The 22,932-nt window shown below is 42.2% G+C and overlaps 1 protein-coding gene across 24 annotated transcripts in view; it reads left to right on the top strand.

The window, feature by feature from the left end:
- The window catches only part of DOCK9 (dedicator of cytokinesis 9), a 291,308-nt gene that overhangs the window by 98,488 nt on the left and 169,888 nt on the right, over positions 1-22,932 (top strand). For 2 of the 24 annotated variants that reach the window (XM_045055246.1, XM_019828865.3), the window contains exon 1: positions 12,513-12,883. The exons of 16 other annotated variants lie outside the window; for them this stretch is intronic. In XM_045055246.1, the coding sequence (XP_044911181.1) occupies positions 12,758-12,883 (126 nt within the window). In that variant the 5' untranslated portion in view covers positions 12,513-12,757. Of the gene's footprint in view, positions 1-12,512; positions 12,884-22,932 lie in introns of those variants that run through there. 6 more of the 24 variants (XM_045055297.1, XM_006927365.5, XM_019828896.3 and 3 more) reach the window with 5 other exon arrangements.

Genomic DNA, 22,932 nt, shown 5'->3' with positions numbered 1-22,932 from the left:
GAGCCACCCAAGTGCCCCAAGAGCAGTTTTAAACAGACTTTGATTTTACGCTTATGCTCAAGGAAAGTACAAATGACCCCTTATTACCCTGTTTAAAGTGGTTTTGCCACATACCAGCTCTGTGACCTTGAACTAGTTCTGTGACCTTGGACTAACTCCTTAACTTTCGTGCCTCAGTTTCCTCCTCTGTAAAATAAGAGTACCTGTCTCAGGGTTGATGGAGGAATAACTATCCTGTGCATCACAGTGGTGGGCCCAGAGTAAGCCCTCGCTGAGCAGAGCCGTGCTGGAGCCTGAGGCAATAAAGTTCATTTATACCGAACCCATTTTCATTTCAAGTTTTATTTATCATGGCATTTTGTTTTTGGTATTATTTTTGATTTTTTGAGAATTTCATTGAATTTTATCTATATTAATTACTGAGTTTTGGTGCTTTCTTAAATTCTATTCCTGAATTGGATACCTCACTAACCTTCCCACAAGTTGTGCCCCTGGAGGAACATGTTATATGCATTAGCTACTTTGTGGACATGAATTTTTAAAAATTTCCCAAATAGTAAATAAATGGCTTTAAAAAAGTTTTTGAATGTGTTTAAAGTAACACATGCTTGAGAGAAGTTTTGAATATATAGATAAGTAGAAAGAAAGGAAAATAAAAGCATTATTTCCATAGTTCAGACACAACTGCTGTTAACATTAAACTTCAGTGGCTCCCCTAAGGAGATTTCTGTTCAAAAGGGAGATAAAATTATGTTTGAAATAAAACTTAAATAAAAATTTTGATCTATTTAGTTACCAGATTTAAGATTGATTTTGAAACAAAGCTCCAAAGCATAGTAACTAATGCAAACTTAAGGTAAGTTATTAACTTTATAGGAACACCAGTTTCTATAAACAAAAACACCTAATATAGTGCTACTATTATAAGGGTTAAATCGAACCAGTCAGTTGGTTGAGTGTCCAACTCCTGATTTCGGCTCAGGTCATGATTCCAGGGTTGTGGGATCGAGCCCCGCCTCTGGCTCTGTGCTGAGCGTGGAGCCTGCTTGGGGTTCTCTCCCCCCCACCCCTGCTGCCCCTCTCCACTACTCTCTCTCTAAAATAACATAACATAACATAACATAACATAACATAACATAACATAACATAACATATTGATCTGAATTAAATGAGAATGTATGTTGGGGGCCTAGTACCTAGTAGGGACTCGGGTAATGGTTTCCTTGCCCACCTCTGCTATCCCCCAGGTTACTCATTATCTTCCCTTTCCTCTTCTCTTTGTGTTGAGATTCTTGTGTGACAGTTATAAAATAATAATAATAAGTATTGGCTTATAGATTTTGGTCTTGGCAAAGCATAAATGGAAGTGTGTGCCTGGAGAGTTCCTAAGTGCTCTGTGTGACATGGAAGCCTTGTTTGTTTTGTGTTTAACCTATTTTTGAATCAACAGAGGGACTTCAAGACCTGGGCTCTTTTTATGAAAGGGCCAGTGGAAGAATATTCACAGCCACTAGTGTTCCAGTATTCAGAACCTGATTAAACATCACTTTCTTTCTTTTAACCATATTCTTCCCCTTGTTTGAGTTTTTCCCCTTGTGTGAGAGGGGGCAGCTGAAATTAAGTAAAACCACCGAAATGTAGCAGAAGTAACAGGACTATTCAAACAACTTTAGTAAAGGAGCAAAGGTGGCTACAGCTCTGTCACCATCCCTGTCACCATCCCTGTCGCCACCACCGCCACCATCAGTTTCTAAGTGTGTGTGTTTTGATTTGGCAGGTGCAGAGGAGGCAAACCTTGGTGTCTTCCTTGGCATGTGACCCTTCCCATGCACTGTGTTTGTATCTCCTGCCCTGGTCCCTTTATTTGTAGCTTATCTATGAAGAAATTCATTCAGATTAGTTCCATATTTTTGCAAGCACGCATGGGGGAAAGTTTGACGTGTCAGGATGTGTTGTCCAGGAATAACGTTTGAGTCCCCTAAAACTGGCTTTGTTTTCTATTCCTTGGCAGTCTCTTGATTTCACATAGGAAATCAATCACAATGAGCTTGGAAGAAGTGGAAAACCATCCTTTAGGCAGCAGGATGAGAAGGGATACATCATCTTTGCTCCTGATGAGTTTATCTTATGCAGGGCACGTAATCTGCTTTTTAAAGGTGGGGATTTCCCAATTATTGTTAGGGAACCGGTATTATTGTAAGCTAAATTAGGCCAGAAGCACTAGGGGGTACTCCATAACTCACTTTGCCAAATTTCCTCCTTCCTGGTGGACTTTCCCCTTGCAGCTGGGGCGTGTTTTCCTTTTTTGCAGAAGTAGGTGTTCTGCTTTTGCCTGGAGGCCTGTCCTCTCTCCTGCCCCCAGGATAGGTGGCTGATGGCCATGAACTATGACACCAGGGAGTAATCAGAGCCCTGTGCCCTCTGCCAGCTAGCCCCATCCCCATCATCTATAAATCAAGGTGGTCGACCAGTTTTTTTTTTTTTTTTTTTTAACATTTGCTTATTTATTTTGAGAGAGTGTGGGTGTGCTTGTGTGCGTGGGGGAGGGGCAGAGAGAGGGAGCGAGAATCCCAAGAAGGCTCCTCGAGGTCAGGTAGAGCCCAACATGGGGCTTGATCGCACGAACCATGAGCTCATGATCTGAGCTGAAATCAAGAGTTGGGTGCTTAACCGACCAAGCCACCCAGGTGCCCTGGTCCACCAGTTTTGAGCCTTAGTAGCACTGATGGAACTCTCTTTAAGTGAAGTTAACCTACACAAAGATTTTACAGAACCAGTAAACTTGGAGGGTGGTCATTTGCGGTTTTCATTAGGTTGCTTTGGGGGGTGGATATGGGGAGAAGTGAAAGAATGGACGTTTGTCTTCCATTTATAACTGAATAAAGCATTTTATTTAGAAGGAAAAACTTTAGTGCTTAAAAAAAAAAAAAAAAGCTTTTGGTTGTTTTTCTCACCAAGCATACATTATCTGGCCCTTAACCTCAACCTTTGGCACGTAGGGAGGAAAGTTAGAAAATTCTTCATTTGAACTTCCGTGAGGCTTGGGTCTGTGATGAATCAAACCAAGATGAGGCAATTTCTTCATTTATTCTATGAGCAAACATTTATGGATCGCCTGCTGTGTACACACCACATACCCGCCACCCTTTCTGCAGTGCTTAAAGCTGACAAGGGTAGATAAAATGTGCTGGGACACCTCCGTCAGGGGTGATGCTGTGTGGCTGGCCAGGCCTCCGTAACTCAGGCCAGGAGTTTCGTTTCTTGAGAAAAATCCCAGGAACATTATGTTTTCCTTTGCTTTGTAAATTTCCACCTCTAAACCAAATCTTTGACATTGCTGGCTGAGGTATCATTATTGTGATTAAAATAAACTGACAGTTTACAGAAAAACTATTGGTGTGCAGAGTGTAAAAGTTCCATTTCCAGACTGCGGGGATCCTGACTCTTCTAAATCCATTCAAGAAATATCTTTTGAGCATCTACTCTGTTTTAGGACCTGGGAATAGAGCAGTGAACAAAATAGACAAAAATCTCTGCCCTCACAGAGCTTCTTTGCCTTTGATTTTTTTTTTTTAATTGGGATTAGACAGACATGGAACAAATAAGGAAAATAGGATACAGAATGCCAGATAGTGATAGAGGCTGTGGAAAAATGGAAGCAGGGGAAAGGGGATGTCATGGGCGGAGGTGAGGCTGTCTTTACTGGGAAGCTTCTTGAATATTTGTGGCTGCGTGCAGTACTCCTGCACACAGTGGGACACATCCATTACCCGCTTGGGTCTTGGGAATGTACTCAATCTGGTTAGAATTTTAATGGTGGACATTGATCCCTCTTTTCCAGGTGAGGGACCTGGGGCCCCCAGGGTGGTGAAGTTGCTGTCCTAAATTCGCACCCCCAGTACCGGAGAGCAGTCTTTAGAAATGAAGGACTCTCCATCTTAATTGCCTCATCTGAAAACAGAGCCTTCTTCAGAGCCTGTGCTCTGCTGTCCCAGTACTGTGGGCTTATCCCAGAGCTGTGTGGAGAGGGCAGCCAGCCTCCCCGTGACATCCTTCCTCACCGATAGAACATCCTGTGGTCCTTGTCATCTGCCAGCCCCTCAGCTCTGTCCCTGCTCCTCTGGAGGAGGGTCCTCTGCATTTAGAAACATTTACTATTTAGTCTTTGTGTTTTTCTTTTGTGTGTAGTGGGGAAATGGGATATTGAAATGTTTATCATTCATTGCAGTGGTTTATTTTCCCTGAAACTAATCAATAAAGGAAGTTTTAATGGTTAGTATAGACCTGTAGAGCTGTAAGATTTTTTAGTGTAAGTCCTTCGTTTTATAGGTGAAGTTTGTGGGACCCAGACAGGTGAAGTGACTTTTTTTTCTCTTTTTTTAAGTTTATTTATTTATTTTGAGGGAGAGAGAGAGAGAGGGAGAGAAAGAGAATCCCAAGCAGGCTCCATGCTATCAGCGCAGAGCCTGACGTGGGGCTGGATATCACAAACCGTGAGATCATGACCTCAACTGAAATCAAGAGTCAGTTGCTCAACTGACTGAGCCACCCAGGCACCCCTGAAGTGACTTTTCTAATATCACACAGCTGTTGAGTGGTATAGTGGGGGCTAAAACCTCAGTGTGAGCTTTTTCTATACCATTATCTTGCAATACAGCATATTCATTTTTTTTTCTGAATATAGAGGTAATAAGTGCTTTTGATGAAAATTTGGAAAGGGTTTAGAGAAAAAAAATTACTGATAGTCTCACATACCAGAGTTAATCAGCAGTCATAGATTTATTTTGAGTCTTGTATGTGTGTATTACTGTGGGCATTTTCTCAAAGTCATTAAAAGTTCTCAGAAAATAGTTTGGATTGCTGATTTGCCCTGTTTTGGAGGTATACTTTATTGGCCCTGGGTTGTGCATCTGGCATGACATTTCCTGTAATGACCCACTTGCTGACTGGCCATCACTCAACAAATGAGCAGACTGTAGGTGTTGACAGTGGTGATTGCCATTGGATGGCTTGTTTATTTAACTGGTGCCTGGTGTTTAAATTGCTGTTGTTGTCTCTACTTAAATAGAATTTGAACCTGCTAAGGTGAAGAGCTTTGTATCCCCAAACTTTGGTTGGCTCTCTAGCTCATTTCTCTGGACCTCAGTTTCCTTATTCTGTGAGTGGATGATCTTCCCTTGGCCCCTCCTCTGAATGTTAGATAAACTCTAATGGCCTCTCCTCAGAAAAATCACAAACACAAAATTTTGAATGTAATTTTTGAGGGTTCATGGACCCCCCCAAGTTCAGCCTTGAGTTCCAGGCTAAGAACCACTAGACTAGATGATGATGCAGATTCTATTTCTGTGATCATTTGATTAGATCTCTGATGACAAAAAAAAAGTTGAGGTGAGCATCAGAATTTATATCAGATTTTAAAAAGTTTATTTATTTATTTTGAGAGAGAGAGCACATGAGTGCATGGGAGGGGGCAGAGAGAGAGAGAGAGAGAGGGAGAGAGAGAATCCCAGTACTGCCAGCACAGAGCCCTGCATGGGGCTCAATCCCACAAACTGTTGAGATTATGACCTGAGCTGAAATCAAGAGTCTGATGCTTAACTGACTGAGCCACCCAGTGCCCCTATCAGATTTTGTTTTTATTTTAACTTTTCAAAGAGGCCCCAAGGGTCTGATGCAGAAAACCTGTTCCTCTCCCATCTCTACCTGCTCCCACATCTGTTGCCCTTTTCATCACTATATCCCTCTTCCACCGTAACTATCACTTTGTGTCCTACATCTGTGACTTCCACTCCCTGTTGTTTTGCTGCTTCTTGTGCCTTCTGTATCCTATATTTTTGTTTCTCTCAGAAGGGCAGATCATTTCCCTGACACCCTTTCTTTTCTTTGGCCCGCGATCTGACCAGGGACAATACACTGGAAAATCTATCATTTGCTCCTTTTTGCAATTTTTCTTAATTTGTGCTTGCTGTTTCACTGTCCCAGAACAAGAGAAAACAGATGATTACTTTGGAGTAGAGACTACGTGTGTGTGTGTGTGTGTGTGTGTGTGTAGTCTATATGTATATATGTACATATGCATATATAGTTGTTTAATTTTTTTTTTTAATTTTTTTTCAACGTTTATTTATTTTTGGGACAGAGAGAGACAGAGCATGAACGGGGGAGGGGCAGAGAGAGAGGGAGACACAGAATCGGAAACAGGCTCCAGGCTCTGAGCCATCAGCCCAGAGCCTGACGCGGGGCTCGAACTCACGGACCATGAGATCGTGACCTGGCTGAAGTTGGACACTTAACCGACTGCACCACCCAGGCGCCCCTATAGTTGTTTAATATTTAGACATATGTTTAATATATATGTAAATCTACCCCAAATTATGTTTGTCTTTATATGTATATATTTTATTTAAATATACATACCTTAAAGGTGTATATATATATATATATATGTGTGTGTGTGTTTGTGTGTATATATATATATATATATATATATTAGCCTTTAAAGTTAATTGTTATGTTTTAAATATCCTTCTGATATGCTAAGAGCCCCTAATAGAAGAGTGGGAAATTTTCTTGAGGTAATTGATATTTATTCCTCATATGGGTTACTCCTTATGTGATTATTAGCTACAGCAAAATGCAGTTTTAAATTTTATACAATTCATTGCTAAAAAATTTTATTTGCATTCTTTTTATTTTATTAAAAAAATTTTTTTTATTAACGTTTATTTATTTTTGAGACAGAGAGAGACAGAGCATGAACAGGGGAGGGTCAGAGAGAGGGAGACACAGAATCCGAAACAGGCTCCAGGTTCCGAGCTGTCAGCACAGAGCCCAACGCGGGGCTCGAACTCACGGACTGCGAGATCGTGACCTGAGCCGAAGTCGGCCGCTCAACCGACTGAGCCACCCAGGCGCCCCTTATTTGCATTCTTCTTTTTTTTTCAACGTTTATTTATTTTTAGGACAGAGAGACACAGAGCATGAACAGGGGAGGGGCAAAGAGAGAGGGAGACACAGAATCGGAAACAGGCTCCAGGCTCCGAGCCATCAGCCCAGAGCCTGACGCGGGGCTCGAACTCACGGACCGCGAGATCGTGACCTGGCTGAAGTCGGACGCTTAACTGACTGCGCCACCCAGGCACCCCATGCATTCTTAAAGGTTCAATTATACTGTTTCCAAGTATACCTTTGTCTGGAAAGTGTCTAGCAAGTTTTGCAGGATAATATTTTCTTAGCTGGCAGAAAGGAACATTTTAATTAGTAAATGGTCTGTTGGGTTTCAGTTTATTAACAGTTAAATGCTTTTGCCTTAATTTGGGCCATTAACAAATGAAAATGTTTGCGTATTTCTACAACTACTAAATTTTACTTTAGAGCTAAAGATAACCAGTGACACAAAACTAACATAAGCACTGAATTCAGCAAATGCGTTTTGAGTGCCTGCAGTACTTAAGATGCTGGAGATGCAAAGGTGGTTAAGATCTAGTTCCTGCCCTCATGAATTTATAGTCTCACTGAAGAGTGTGACACATACAAACTTAATAAAAGGTGGACTGTGAAAAGCTCCAAAATAGAGGTAAATAAAAGCAATGCTCACAGGGTTGCTAGAGGAGGAGCTAATCAATCCTGGCTAGCAGGAACAAGGTGGCATTTAAACTGGTCTTAAGGCATGTGTAGGAATCCTGGGTGAGAGGGTTGTAAACTCTTTGCTTTTCAAAATATGACGGAGCTTGATTCTTACAGTGGGAGGGGGAAGTTGGGAGCTGTAGAATCTAAAGTTAGCCTTCTTCGTGGTAAAAAATTGCCCTTGGAAATTTCCATAAATCTTCTCTAAAGTTTTCATGGTTTTGTGTACCCAATCTGTATTTGAATAAATATTAAAATCTAAGAACTGAAACTCATTATACAGAAGCATTCATTCCATCCTTCTTCTGAAGTGTTCCTACTTTCCCACAGGGTTTACTCTGTTCTGTTTAAACAGTAAAACTCTATACCTTTGATAATGTTAGTAGATGGGTTTTTTTTGTGTTTTTGTTTTTGTTTTTTCTTGTAAGAGTTAAACCAGGTAACATATGAAAGAACTAGAGGCTGCTGGATAGTAGGAGCTCAGTAAATGTTGGTGGACTTGAATCCAGAGGTCCAGCATATACCTTGTTCTTTGAAATGTTGCAAAGAACATCTTGGCCACCTACTTCCCATCCTTCTAAGATGTCATTTCCTCTTGTGACTGCTCTGACCAGATGTCACTCTCGTGTCCTTAGATATCGATCTCACGAACCCTTTAGAGAAACCACATCGTACTTGGAGGTTTAGGTTATGGACTTAAATACTATACCATGTAACTCTCCTAGACTGGCAGACTTCTAAAGCATTTGGTTGTCCCAAATGAGCAGAACAGAACCAGGGCACTTGACATAGCCTGAGAAGTTATGTAGCAGGAAAGCTGGCAATAGTAACTCCATTCCTCTAAGTCCTGAGAATTTCCTTCTCATAAATTGGACCATTTGAAGGTGATAGATTACAAGACCATCTTGCTCTTAGAATTGCTTTCCTTTACCCAGGATTTAAGTATAATGCTCTGAGATCATGGTGAGAAAGCATTGTGAACTTTGCGGCTGCATTTCCTATACACATGTGGAGAACCTAGTATATTAATCAGTCCCTTTTTATGCAAATCTCTGCATGAGAAGCTTAAAAAAAATTTTTTTTTCTTGCCTTACAGCTTGGTACATTTTCTCCTTTTGGTGATATGAATTAGGGAACTGATGGTGTTTGCTGTAATGTCCTGGCTACCTGGAAGCTCAGAGCCAATTTAAAGTTTTTTCCTCGATTACAAAAGAAATATCAATTTATTGCTAAAATTTTGAAAAATACAGGAAAACTGTAAGAAGGAGATGCCTGGCTCATGGGATGAGTACGTGGGGTTCAAGATGACTGTTAGAAGGCAGCTGTCATAATCAAGCAGCAAAGAGTAAAGAACAGTTGATTTTATTAATTTTTAAAAAAAATGTTTATTTATTTTTGAAAGAGAGAGTGACAGTGGGGGGGTGGGGGTGGACAGAGGATCCAAAGTGGGCTCTGCGCTGACAGCAACAAGCCCAATATGGGGTTGAACTCGTGAACTGCGAGATCATGACCTGAGCGGAAGTCAGATGCTCAACTGACTGAGCTGCCTAGGCACCCCAAGAGCAGTTGATTCAAAAAATGTTTTAATTAACAAATTTTAATTAAAATTTAATTTAATTAATTATTTACCTTAATTAGTTAAATTAAAAAAATTTTAAAAGACTTTTTAATGTTTATTTATTATTTTTGAGAGAGAGAGACAGAGATAGAGCACAAGTCGGGGAGGGGCAGAGACAGAAGGAGACACAGAATCGGAAGCAGGCTCCAGGCTCTGAGCTGTCAGCACAGAGCCTAATGTGGGGCTGGAACTCATGAACTGCGAGAGCATGACCTGAGACGAAGTCGGACACTTAACCGACTGAGCCACCCAGGCATCCCAAGAGCAATTGATTTTAAATTGAAGCACTTTGTAATGTATTGTCACAATATGGTTGGCGAAACTGTCATTTTAGATCACATAGCCAAAGCCCTGAATTTAAGATGAAGGCTAACTTCTTCAGCTGGGAATAACAACAATAACAGTAATTACCATTAAATGAATACCTACTATGTACCTGGCACTGTGCCATGCCATTTTTACCTTTTTACCTCTTCACTACATTACCTTGATGGAACTAAACCCAGATGCTGCCTTTATCTTTAATTGCTGATCAGTAGCTTTTCCATATTTTGCTTTTTAACAGTTGGCATAATTGGAATAGACAATTGGTTCATAGTATCTTGGTTAAGAGTGTGTACACTGGGTCCATATTGCCCCCGTTCACTGTAGCACCTTCTGCACATGTGGAACCCCTCTGTACATCAGTTTCTGCATCTGTAAAATGGGGATAATCATGTTACCTGCTTGGTTGTTACAAAGATTACTTAAATTATCCATGCTGGACACTTGTAGTGTTCATACAACAAATAACCTTTTAAGTTCCTATTCATTACTTACAGAATGTCAGAGTATTTTTTTTTTAATGTTTATTCATTTTTTTTTTTTTAATTTTTTTTTCAATGTTTATTCATTTTTTGGGACAGAGAGAGACAGAGCATGAACGGGGGAGGGGCAGAGAGAGAGGGAGACACAGAATCAGAAACAGGCTCCAGGCTCTGAGCCATCAACCCAGAGCCTGATGCGGGGCTCGAACTCACGGACCGCGAGATCGTGACCTGGCTGAAGTCGGACGCTTAACCGACTGCGCCACCCAGGCGCCCCTAATGTTTATTCATTTTTGAGAGAGGGAGGGAGAAGACAGAACACATGTGCTCACATGAGTGGGGGTGGGGCAGGGACAGAGGATCCAAAGCAGGCTCCAGGCCCTGTGCTGTGAGCACAGGGCCCGATGCGGGGCTGGAACTCATGATCTGTGAGATCATGACCTGAGCTGAAGTCGGACATTCAACCCGCTGAGCCACCCAGACACCCAGAATGTCAGAGTATTTTAACTAAATACACAGGGTAGCATTTCTCTCAAAGTCCTGATCTGCCAGTGAATTAAGGAAGATGGGGAATTGAGGAAGAATAAGGGCTATTTACAACCTCTCAAGCCAATTAAAAAAGTTGCTCAAGTTGTTGGTTATGCTGTACTTAACTGAGACTCAGTGGCTTCAGACTTTCTTGCCTCTTCCGATTTATAGGACATTTATAAGTTTTTATTTAACTGCTACTTTAATTCTGTATTTATGTAACTGAAGCTCTGTGTTTTGGGTGTTTTTTTTTTTGTGCTCTTGTAACTTTATGAAGATAGAGTTTTAAAATTCATATATCATATTATTTTGGAACCTAGATTTGGCAAGTGGGTGTATATTTACCCTGAAAGATTAGCCAAGGTTGAGAAATGGAGTAGTTAAAAAAATTATTGTAGGGGAGCCTGGGTGGCTCAGTCAGTTGAGCGTTCAACTCTTGATTTTGGTTCGGGTCACAATACCAGGATCATGAGATTGTGCCCCAAGTTGGGCTCTGCGCTGAGCATGAAGCCTGTTTGGGATTCTCTGTCTCTCTCTCTCTTTCTCTCTCTCTCTCTCTTCCTCTCCCTCCCTCCCTCCCTCTGCCCCCTCCCCTACCCATGCTCTCTCTCTAAAATAAAATATAAAAAAAAATAATTGTAGAAACTTAATTTTTTAATGGACTAGTTGAACCCTTGTGACTGATTACACAGTTAATGTTCACACTCAGGATTCCTGGTGTTTGAGTGATATAGACTGGCGTGGCTCGCCAGGCCATGGTGGGAAAAAAAGAGGACACGGGGGCGTAGAGCACCGTCTTGGCTCTGGTGATGCCCCTCTGAGCCCTTCCTGCCTCAAATACTTTGCCTGGAAAGCAGGAGCCTTGTACCTGTATCTTTTATGATAGTTTATGCATTTCCTTGGGTAGTATACCTTATGGCACCTATTTTTGCTAAATAACACTTAGTTCCATTGTTTACTTATTATTACTACTACTTCTATTATCTACTGTTACTAAATCCTCTGATTTCAAGGAAATAAGCAGAGTAACTAACTGGGAGAAGTTTTGCAGGATCCCAAGATGTGCAGATTAGTATCAATCCCATTTTAACGCTCATTTTCCGTGTAATTTTTAAATAAATTCCTTAAGACTTCTGTTTTGGTTTTTCCTTTACATTTTTAAATGATTAAAAAATTATTCCACTAATAATGTGAAGAAATAGCAGGCTTTGGGAAAACACATTTTGGATGCTGTCACCATTGAAGCATGGGATGGTGACCCAGCTACTCTCCTGTGCTTTTGTGTAACTCTGTATTAATTATATTAATCTGTCATATATGATGTGTATTCACCTTGCCTTCCCAACTAGTTCTGACTTTCCTTGAAGGGAGAGACCCTGCCTTATATTTTTACTGTGATCCTCTCAGTTTCCAATCCTGGGCTCATTACCCATGCACCTGTTGATTTAAAGTAATATTCTGTTTAATAAAAGCATTTACCATGATATGTAGCGTCCCATGAAACTGTTTGATGACCTCGTCTTTGTGACATAAAACAGATAAATTAAGTTTCACGTGCTGAGGTCTATCTTGCGGGGGAAACTCTTTCCTTACACCTGCACACCTACACATGCAGGTTATGGGAACCGCTCACTCTTTGCCCTTCCCTGTTTTGGTCCTCAGCCAAGCGTTTGGTGTTTAGCCCTAACCGTGAAGGAAAGCATCCAGAAACGACAGGAATTTTAGAACGCCCAGACAACCTAGCTGTATCTTCAACTCCAGGAGCTTCAGATTTGAAGTAATCATGAAAGAGTCTAACTGTGACTTATTTTCTTTTAAACACTGCACTGTTTTGATTCGGCTCCATGTGGCCCACGCCGTGCGGAACCGACACAATGAGGCCGGTCTTTATCAGAGAGGCAGCACACTGTGTGTTGTACAGTTCGGGTTTGTTTTCCTGCGGCCGGCGTGTGGGAACCTCCCATTTTCTGAGCAGTAGTAACAGCCCTGGGGGCCGGCCCTCGCTGGCCTGCCCTCCTACCCCCGCGGGCCCTGCCGACCCAGCCAGCCGGCTGACCACTGCGCTCGGGAAGCCAGCTTCCTTTCCTTCCTCGGGCCGGTGGCATGCGTGTGCCTCGCACTGCCAGGGACTCGCAGCTGTCCCGGTTGCAGACTGTCTGATTTGCGTTTCCAGCCGAGAATGCAGGCTGATAAATGCAGGACAAGCACTCGAAGCGTCAAAAAGGAGCTGGTGATTGAATCCCCCCTGCAGCGCAAGGATGCGGCTCCCGGCGAAGTGGAAGCGGAGAGCCCAGGGCCAGTGCTGGTGAGAGGGGTCGTCTGTTGTCGTCTCCACCGGGTGCTTTCCCCGTGGGTGCGCACCCACTGCCTTCTGGCACTCTGGTTTTAAAACTTGCTCTGTTCTGCCTGTCTCTCGCGAACTCCCTCCTTCCTTCTGCAGATTCACTTTGGTTGCACTTTGATTTTTCTTTGGGAGGAAAGATAATGTTGACATTTTCTGGGCGAATGTGGTTTCCAGGAGGCTGCTTTGTATAGAACAACTTTGTATTGTTCAAAATTATGTCCCACCTAGCAGCAGCGTGGCCAAACATAAACCCAGGGAGGCGCATTGCAAATGCTTTCCACAGGGTTGGCAAAGAAGTCCTTTGCAAAGTGAAAACGTGTTTACATTATGTATTTATATGGTTGTGAAAATTAAGATGACATGGGGGTGGTGGTTTAAGGAACATAATGAAGTCACATGCGTTCTCAGTCACGCATTTTAATAGGGTAGCCTTGAACAAAGTAAGAAATAACCTAAACTTTGAACCAATTGCTGGAAAAGTTTCTGTTCGTTCTTATCATTAGCTAAACTCCGGGTAGTTGGGATAAATTCAAAGCGCTCTGGGTAGACTGTGTAAGGCAGGAATGTGAAAAATGGTTGTGTTGTTATCATCAATGAGTAGGCTGTGCTTCCCTCTCGGAATTTCTTTAGTACAATAAAGGCACATAATTTTTTAAGCAAACTGCAAAAAACCACCAGCATGCACTGCAGAGGGGACAATTGAGCCTTTCAAATGACCTGTTAAAGGGATTGTTAAACAAGTACTTAATGATTTTATATAGTTATTTTTTTTTTAACAGAGGTTCGATTGCTATAGTTAATTAACTTAATTTTCAATTAGTGTCTTTAGTAATCTGAACTTAACCTTCCCTGTAATGGGTTGGATTTGAATTAAATTGTTTTCCTCGGTGAACTGTGAGGCTGCCTTATACTGTTGGCTTTGAAAATTATACTGCTAACTATGAACTGAGAAAGTCAGTAGATATGATGAGCTTTTTCACTGTAGATTTTCATCCGAGGGATTTAGTTTTCTTCCCCCTGGTATATTGTTTAGAGATGTTACTCATTATCTTGGATTTCTTTCTGCCAGCACAATAGTTCATTTATCTATTGAGCAGCTTGAGCCCCTTCCATGCTGGATATATTTAACTGGTTAAAGCTCCTAGCTGATGTAGCTTATGATTTCTTGGAGGAAGTGGTGTGGTTTGGGTTCCCTTGTGAATATTCTTAAAAGTCTTTTGTCAGTGTTTCTCCAGATGTGTAGAAATATTTATCCAGAGGCTTAAATACACTATAGAAAGACGCTGTGTGATTTTTTTTTTTTTTTTAATCAGACAAGTGATTTTTAAAATATTTCCTTCTCGGATCACCTGGCTGGCTCAGTGGAAAGAGTATGTGGCTCTTTTTTTTTTTTTTTTTAATGTTTATTTATTTTTAGAAGGGGACTGAGGGGCAGAGAGAGAGGGAGACACAGAATCTGAAGCAGGCTCCAGGCTCCGAGCTGTCGGCCCAGAGCCTGACATGGGGCTTGGACTCTTTAACTGAGAGATCATGACCTGAGCCGAAGTTGGATGCTTAACTGACTGAGCCACCCGGCGTCCTGAGCATGTGGCTCTTGATCTTGGCGTCCTGAGTGGGAACCCTACGGTGGGCGTAGGGATTACTTAATAAAAAACTTCCTTCTCTTTCTAGGCCAGTTACTTGTTTATGTCAATCTCACCCCAGGCAGTTACACTGGGAGTTCTTTTTCTACTGTAAAGGGTGTGCAGGCTGCTCCTGGTGGGCCCAGAAGCTGCTGGCAGCATGGGGAGCTTGGGCTCTGTGCACTTGCAGAGAGATGTGAGGTAAAGGTGAAGGCAACAGTGATACAACAAGGAACTGTTTCTTATCTGATAGTGGTTTTTTTCTCTTCTTCCACTGCGTGAGCAAGATAAAAAGAGCTAACATAGGATAAGAGAGGCAAGGATATTTAAGCCTTTGCCCAGGGCAGATCTTCTTACTTGTGATTATCGCTGCTCACTGCAAATGAAAATTCAATAAACTGCTTGGAATACAGCCTTTTTTCAAGATGTTTTTTAAAAAGTATGCCAGCACAGTCATGAGATCTATTTGTTGTAGCGCTGTTGTTCTGCATTATTATGTTAGTAGCCCACGTACTTGGTGAGAATACATTTGTAACGTTTAAATGTAAGTAACTTACTTTATCCCAGGCATAGCATTTTGAAATCAACTTTTGCCGATTTTAGTTATGTATACAATCAGTCCTTGGGGAAAATGTTACCTAATTTAGAAGGCACAAAATCAATTAATGCATGTAATAAGAAATATAGTGTAGAAATAGGGAAAAACAAAGTGCCCTTACCTTTACTCCAAAAGTGCCCCAAATTAATTATTTGGTTTATACACTTTCTTTTTTGTTTTGTCTATTTTTTTAGTAATCTTTACACCCAACATGGGGCTTGAACTCACGACCCTGAAATCAAGTATCACATGCTCTACTGACTGAGCCAGCCAGGTGCCCCTGGTGTATATACTTTCAGACTTTCTTCTGTGTGTATAAAAATATAACATTGTGGTATGTGTGTTTCGAAAATGTACTATACTATAGATTTCTGCATTAATATTCTCCCAGAACATATCAAAAACACATTTGTCACCATCTATAGATTTATGTCATTATTAATGGCTGTATGGTACTCAGTTCTATAGCAGTATCATAATTTGATGGTTACTTGTTTCCAATTCTTTGCAATTAGTACAAGGTACAGTCATTGAAAAATGACTTTGCGGGCTGACTATAAATATGTCTTACAGTATTTGTTCTGTAAAACTTCTATCAGAAGTGTCCTCTTGCTGCTTTTCTTTGGCAATAATGTTTGTTTCTCCTCTGCCAGGGCAGCAGTTAAGGGCTCCCTTAGCAGTGTCGCTGCTTGTTCGGTGCTAGGTAAAGCCGGTGCTTCTTAGAGAAGCATTGGACGTTATGAAGTTTCCGATGCTGCAAGGTTCAACTTCCAGACACCTTCATAAGCGGGCCTCGTCCCCTCATTGGGACAGTAAGCGGGGGAGGCAGCGCCTGGTGAAACTTCTCCACGCCTGAGCAGGCTCACTGCCAACCCCATTGGAAAATGACTTCGTGGGCTGTGTGAATGGCTAACAGGGGAGCAATCAGGATGTTCTTGACGTCGGCAGGTTAGTTACCCTGCTTCCATTTGAATACGTATTTTTGCCCACCCACCCCCTCCCAACTCTAAATTCCTGGAACTAATTTATTCTCATTGTTACTGCTCAGTAATTTAGAGGAACAGGATGTGGCATCAGAGTCAGAAGTGGCCGGGGTATGTCGTTTGTGGTGCCCTTTTGCTGGGTTACTTTCGAGAGGCATCGGAGGACTGCAGCACAGGTCTTATTTGGGGACTTGGGGAGGTTGAAAGATGTGAAGATGAAGAAGAGCTGAATTTTCATGTGTTAGCCATACTCATGAAGTATTTTCTGAAACATGTCTTCTTGGAGACAGCTTTTCTCTGTGTTATTTTTTCTGGGCTCTTCAGGTATTCAAAACCCAGCCTGAGTTCTCACTTCTGATACCTGAATAAACACATGATTAGCTGACTGCTTGAGAAACCCTGAGGGCAGGAGGCCCAGCTTCTGGCTGGATGAGTAGGTGTATTGCCTGGGAAAACCTTCTCTCTCCCTGAAGTTCTGTTTACTCTAGAAATAGCCAAAGGAGTGAATTAAGACACAGACCCCGGGGGGCGCCTGGGTGGCCCAGTTGGTTGAACTACCAACTTCGGCTCAGGGCATGATCTCACGGTTTGTGAGTTCGAGCCCCACGTCGGGCTCTGTGCTGACAGCTCAGCGCCTGGAGCCTGCTTCGGATTGTGTCGTCCTCTCTCTCTGCCCCTCCCCCGCTCAGGCTCTCTGTCTCAGAAATAAATAAACATTAAAAAAAAAAAAAAGACACAGACGCTGAAGTTGAAGGTTATGGGCCATGATTTTGTTGTTGTACAGATCCTATAAAACTTCAGATGGCTGTAACTGAGTTAATTCAATTATGCTTATGAAGTCCTTCGACCTTCTAGGCATCTTTAGAAATGATTAATGATATTAATTACATTGGTGAAACTTTGTAAGTAGTTTGTTTTTAAAATACCAAGTGCTGAAGGAAAGAAGTTTCTGTACGCTTTGTGTAGTGAGGTATTCCCAGATGACGAAATCAGGAACGTTCACTTATTCAGAGCCATAAGCCTTCACTACACTTGTTGGTTTTCCCCTTGATTTGTTTATTCATTTTTTCATTCAGCCCACATTTACAAGCCCTAAGATGTGCCAGACTTACACTTACCAGCAGCCTTCCTTTCGCCAAGCAGCAAGGTCTGGCTAATGAGGGGCTTTCACCTGGTATTTATTAGGCACAGTGAGTGCTAATCTCACCCATCCTTTTCCACTTAGGCGGACAGCACTTAAATCATCATCAGCTCCAGGAAGGACATGTCCTCGAATTTTTAGTGTCCAAAGCAGGCCTAGCCCCGTTTTACAGAAGGCATAGGGGCCCCTGACCGTTCAGGTGAACAGTTAGCATGAATGAGGCCCCGAAGATGCCACATGTTTTGCGGTGCCGTAGGGGAAGGAATCTTTGGAGCGTGCATGCTTGGAAAGGGCGGGGTGGATTGACTAACCTTGCAGGCATGGAAAACTGTCACAGAGAAGGGGTTTTTACAACCGTGTCACTATCCATTACAGCACAGCCACTCTTACTTTCTGAGATTCTTGCTTATCTAGAACACGCAAAACCACCCTGCTTCTTATGTTGTTCATCAATATGGAGGCAGAATGGCCAATCACTGGTTTTTTTATGACAAGGTAATACCAATTGCTTTCTTCTGTTTTTTGTAGTAATAACAAAAATATTTATATAGTGCTCTGCTCTGTGCCAGGCATGGTTTTAAGCCTGTTAAACAGATTATTTCAATTCTCACAATTCTAGGAGGCAAGTACTATTATTGTGGGGTTTTTTGCTTTTTTTTTTTTTTTTTTACAAATGAGGACACCAAGCACAGAGAGGTTGGGTAACTTGGTGAAAGTTACGTCTACGTCTTTACGAAGCGGCAGAGCTAGGGTTTTTGGCTTTCAGTCAGGTTTTTCAAAATTCACACCTGGACACTGACATACAATTCATTAACAAAACTGAACATATTTACTTAAGCTTAGCATTGGTATAAAGATGAAAAACAAAGGTTCAAAAACTCCTTGCCCTTAAAAAATTTAAAAATCTTTAGAGAAATAAGAGCTTACAAGTGACAGAACAACAATGGTTGAGTGGTGCGGACGAAGAGAAGGACGGCTGTGCCCAAAAGAGCTGGAAACATGAACAAAATAGGATTAATTGGTATTGGGAGTCCCTCTTATTTTGGGTGCCACATTTTATCACCTTCCCAGAAAGTTATATAGAAATTTCGATTAGTCGAATACCTAAGAGTCTGGAGACATCTTATTTCCTTCCCGAGATTTGTTTTTTTATTAATTTACAGCATGATCCCGTGTAACCCTGAAATGCTTATTCCCTGACCAGTAAGATGGGCACTATGGTCCCTGTAGTGTTTAGAGGAGGCTGCTCTTTGCCCTGTGTGCTGACAGGTAATGGCTAAATACAAGGCAGCTGGACTTAGTCACAGGTAGCAGGTGGCATGGGTGGCCTAACAGAAGGCACTGTGGAGGCCAGAGACATATTTTTCCCTGCTGATCATCACGCTTCCCTCCCCATCCCCTGCCCCAGACCTGGCTTTCATAGTTTTCTCCTCTGTAGAATGAGAAACATGTAGCAGATAATCTCATAGTTGTCTTCTGGGGCTAAAACTCCAGGGTTCCAGGTTATTAGCTTTGATCTCAGAATAACCTGTGACGGAGTCAGGTCAAGACCTGGAGTTTTAGTTTCAAGTTCTACATTTAGTTTATTCGAAACTGGTTGGACTGTGAGTTATAGGAGCTGCAGAACAGGGGATATTGGATTGCTACCCAACGTAATGAGTGAGACGAGTGAAATGGAAAGAAAGAAGGGTGGCCGTGGAATTTGGAGTTGTTAGCACGGAGAACTATGCAGGAGATTCACAAAGGCCTGACAGGCCTACAGATGACATATTACTGTGAGTATAATTTTAGAACCAAGAAAGCTTGGAAATTACAGTTCTGAAATATCTCTGTAATGTGATATAGCTAGTCCCAAGTGTCTCTTAGAGTAACATTTTGAGGCTTTAGAAGTTTTTAGTGCTCACTTTCCAGACGAGTATGTGCCACTTACCATTGGATCTCTGAGGGTTTTGCCAGGTTCCCTGGGAGGAGCCGGGCCCCAGTTCTGTTTTGGGATCTCCTTGCTGTGGAGAATTGTCTCTACCAAGGGAGAAGCAGAAGTGATTGGTGCAAAGAGCCCTGAACTCAGTCATGAGACCTGGGTCCTGTGTTGTTTAAACCTACTTGACATTTCTAAATCAAGATTGCATTTCTATCAGATGGAGATAGTAGTTGTGACTGCCCTCCAGACAGCTCATCTCCAAAGGTTGTCTAGACTGCCCCGGTCAGCTTACCACGTTCAGTCTTCCCTTGCTCTGAGCCGTGCTCCAACATGCTGCCAGACTGCGCTTTCCAAAACACAGATAAACTCCTTTGCTAACTTTCCTTTGCACAGAAGGCAAAGCATGGCTTCTCTGATTCTTGGCGGCCAGCCCCGAACTTGCTTGCTGGCCTCCTCTTCCGCACCTTCCAAAATGCATCCTGACGAGGCTCTGTGTTCTCTCATTGAGGGCGCTTTTATACCTGGCATGCTTCACTGCCAGAAAATTCCTGTGTGCCCTTCGAGTCCCGACTCCCAAGCCAGCTCCTCCAAGAAGCCTTTTGAAACCGTCTCCGCACTTTCTCCCACAGGCCGTGTGCTCCTGGGGCCCATCATGGCCTTGTTATTCTGGCATGTTTAATTATTATATGGCTTTGCTGTACTGTGGCTCAGGCTTATACTGCAGCCTCCCTCACATGGGGGGGAGGGGGCGTTCTATGCCCCGGTGGCAACCGTGAGTGGTTTTGCTTTCTTTATATTCCATCTCTGACATAGTATCAATAACGCCCCCACCCCCTCCTTTTTTCTTTTTTTGGCACCGTCCTGGTCATTCTTTGGGGAATGTAGTAGCAAAGAATGGGTTGCGGAAAGGGCCCTCCAGGAGAGACTGGATCTGGGGATTCTTCTTCAGTCTCCCAGCCCCCAACCCCCTCAAAGGTTTAGCCGCCAATATCCAAATGAGTTGAATGAATTTCCAAAAGTAAAAAGGGACACATCTAGAGGAACATGCTCGACTAAATGTGATGCGGGTACTATTCCCTGAAACACTCCAGCTCTTCTGTTATTATTAATCTAAACTGTTAGCTAACATTTTATGTGAGTACTTACTTGAGGACAGAAGGGCAAACTTAGGTGAACAAAGTCAAACCCCTTTCTCTTTGGAAAAAACTCATTGTGTGACCTTTTTATCGGCATCCAGTAAATTGACTTTATGTGGAAAAGGTAGTGGAGATGCCGTAAGATGTAGGGCAAGGAAGATACCTCTTTCTGGGGGAGAAACGGAAGAGAGGTGGAGGCTGTTAGCAGCCCTGAACAATGCAGGCCTGCTTTATTAACCAGGACTAGACCTGACTGTTTTGTCTCTAGTGCGGTATGGTAGTTTTTCCAAAATGTGTCTTGTTCCCCACTCCCCCCCGCAAAGTAACAGTTTTAGAAAGCGGTTTGTCCTTTGTTTTGCCTTGAAGTTTTAAAAATTACCAGTATCTTAAAGTTTCCTACAGTCTATAGTAGTACTGTTTAATAGAAATACAATTTGAGCTACATATGTAATTAAAAATTTTTTGGAAGCCAAATTAAAATAAAAAGAAGTGGGTGTGATTAATTTTAACAATGTAATTATAACCCATTATTGTGGAAATATTATCAGTTTAGCATTTGATCTTTATAGAAATATAAGGCATTGTACATTCTTTTATTGCTTCCAAATCTTTGAAATTTTATGCCTATAGCATTTCTGAATTCAGAATGGCCACATGTGGCTAGTGACTACTGGCCACTGTATTGAACAGTGCAGGTCTATAGACTTACATATTCCAAAACTTATACACGTCAAACCAGAAAGTTGTCATTTGAGTGGGGTGAGCCATTGGATGGGGTACCATATTTATGAATCTGTGGAGGAAAAATGACTAAGTGTAAAGTTGGGCTTTCCTTATAAAGATAATCCTTGAACTATTTATTGGTAAAGTATAAATACCATTTATATGCTTATAAATGACATTAATATATGCCCCAGCATTCAAACCTGGTTCTTCTGGAGGATTTAGTATTTTGCAGTGTGATTTTTAATGTTCTTGAGGCTGAAAATGAGTATCTTTCGTGGAAAGACTCTTTCTGTGTCTTGTATCTCTCCCTTGGTGAGATCACGGAGCCTGGGCAGTTCAATGGGGTTTACATTTCTAGATGTCAGAGATGGTCAGAAAGCCTCAGGCATCTGCCTCCCTGGAGGTGTGGTGGCTGAGGCAGCACGGGGGGAGCAGTGCTATGAAGGTCTCATACAAAGGGAAGTGGAGACACTGGGGAAGCATTTCCGGTTCTAGAACTCTGACATTCCATCGTGCTTGTTGCAGGTGGGTCATGGGAAAGGTCCTGGGCTTGGAGCCAGGAGATCCAAGGGGCACCATCTGTGTGACCTTCAGTAGTTGATGTAACCCCTCTGAGCTGCAGTTTCCTCATCTGTGAAGTGGTGATGATACATACAATTTGGGAGGAGGTTTAGTGAGATAGGGACACACATATGTTGCAGCCACTAAAATCCTCTTGTGTGTGAATGACACAACTTTGTATGATTCCCCACGACCACCATTTCATTCATGCTCTGAAGAGGCGCTATGTATTGAAACCCTTTAGTAACCCTGTGATGATGGTAGAGAACTTGTTACTTTTCCCATTTTCCATTGTAGATAGGGAGATTTAGTAACTTGCCCCAAGGCCACATAGCCAGTAAGCAGTGGAGCTAGGGTTTCTTGAAAATACTTTTTTGTTTGATGTTTATTTATTTATTTTGAGAGAGAGAGAGGGAGAATGTGTGTGTGTGCGTGCATGCATGTGCACAAGCAGGGGAGAGGCAGAGAGAGAGAGAGAGAGAGAGAGGGAGAGAGAGAATCCCAAGGAGGCCCCAATCTGTCAGCACAGAGCCCAACATGGGGCTTGATCTTACAAACCATTAGGTCATGATCTGAGCTGAAATCAAGAGTCACTTAACCCACTGAGCCACCCAGGTGTCCTGAAAACACTTTTTAATGTGAAATTCTCAAACATACACAAAAGCAAACTAGTAAAGGGTTTCTCAAACTAGGATGAGCATTAGAATCACCTGGGGGCTTTGTTAAAACCCAGATTGCTGGGCTCTACCCCCAAAATTTCTGGTTCAGGAAGTTTGGGGTGAATTTGCATTTCAAATGAGTTCCAGATATTGCTGAAGCTGCTGGTCTGGGACTCACCTTGAGAACCATTGGACTGCTAGAATGCACTCCCTTCTGCCTGGCACTCCCTCCACCAACGGATCCTAACTCTCCACACCTGCCTTTAGCAGGTCTCTGAACAGCCTTTCTGGTGATGAGGTCTACAGAAACTCTTCTGAGAACCAAATACGTGTTATGGATGTTCCATCCCTTGCTCCCAGTATCGTCAAATAAGTAGCTTAAAGTTGTTTTGAAATCTGACTGTATTGGGCCTTTAGAGCCTTTTAGCTTACTTACTTGACCTGTTCATTTCAGAGTTCCAAAAACAGCTTTTGTTGACATAAGCAAGTATTAAGAATTTCAAGCAAAATGCTAGAAAGGAGGGAAATTATTGGCCGGAAAAGACTCTGTAGTTCAGGTTTCCCATAGAATTATTTATACAATTACCCTGTGCCTCTTTTTCTTTTTTTTTGCTTTCGTTATTGCTTTTAACTTGTGCAAAAATGGCAGGCAGAATTTGCCGG

Source organism: Felis catus, chromosome A1, assembly GCF_018350175.1.
Source record: "Felis catus isolate Fca126 chromosome A1, F.catus_Fca126_mat1.0, whole genome shotgun sequence".
NCBI lineage: Eukaryota > Metazoa > Chordata > Mammalia > Carnivora > Felidae > Felis > Felis catus.
The sequence above is the reverse complement of the archived record's forward strand: the minus strand, read 5'-3'. Positions and strand labels throughout refer to the sequence as shown.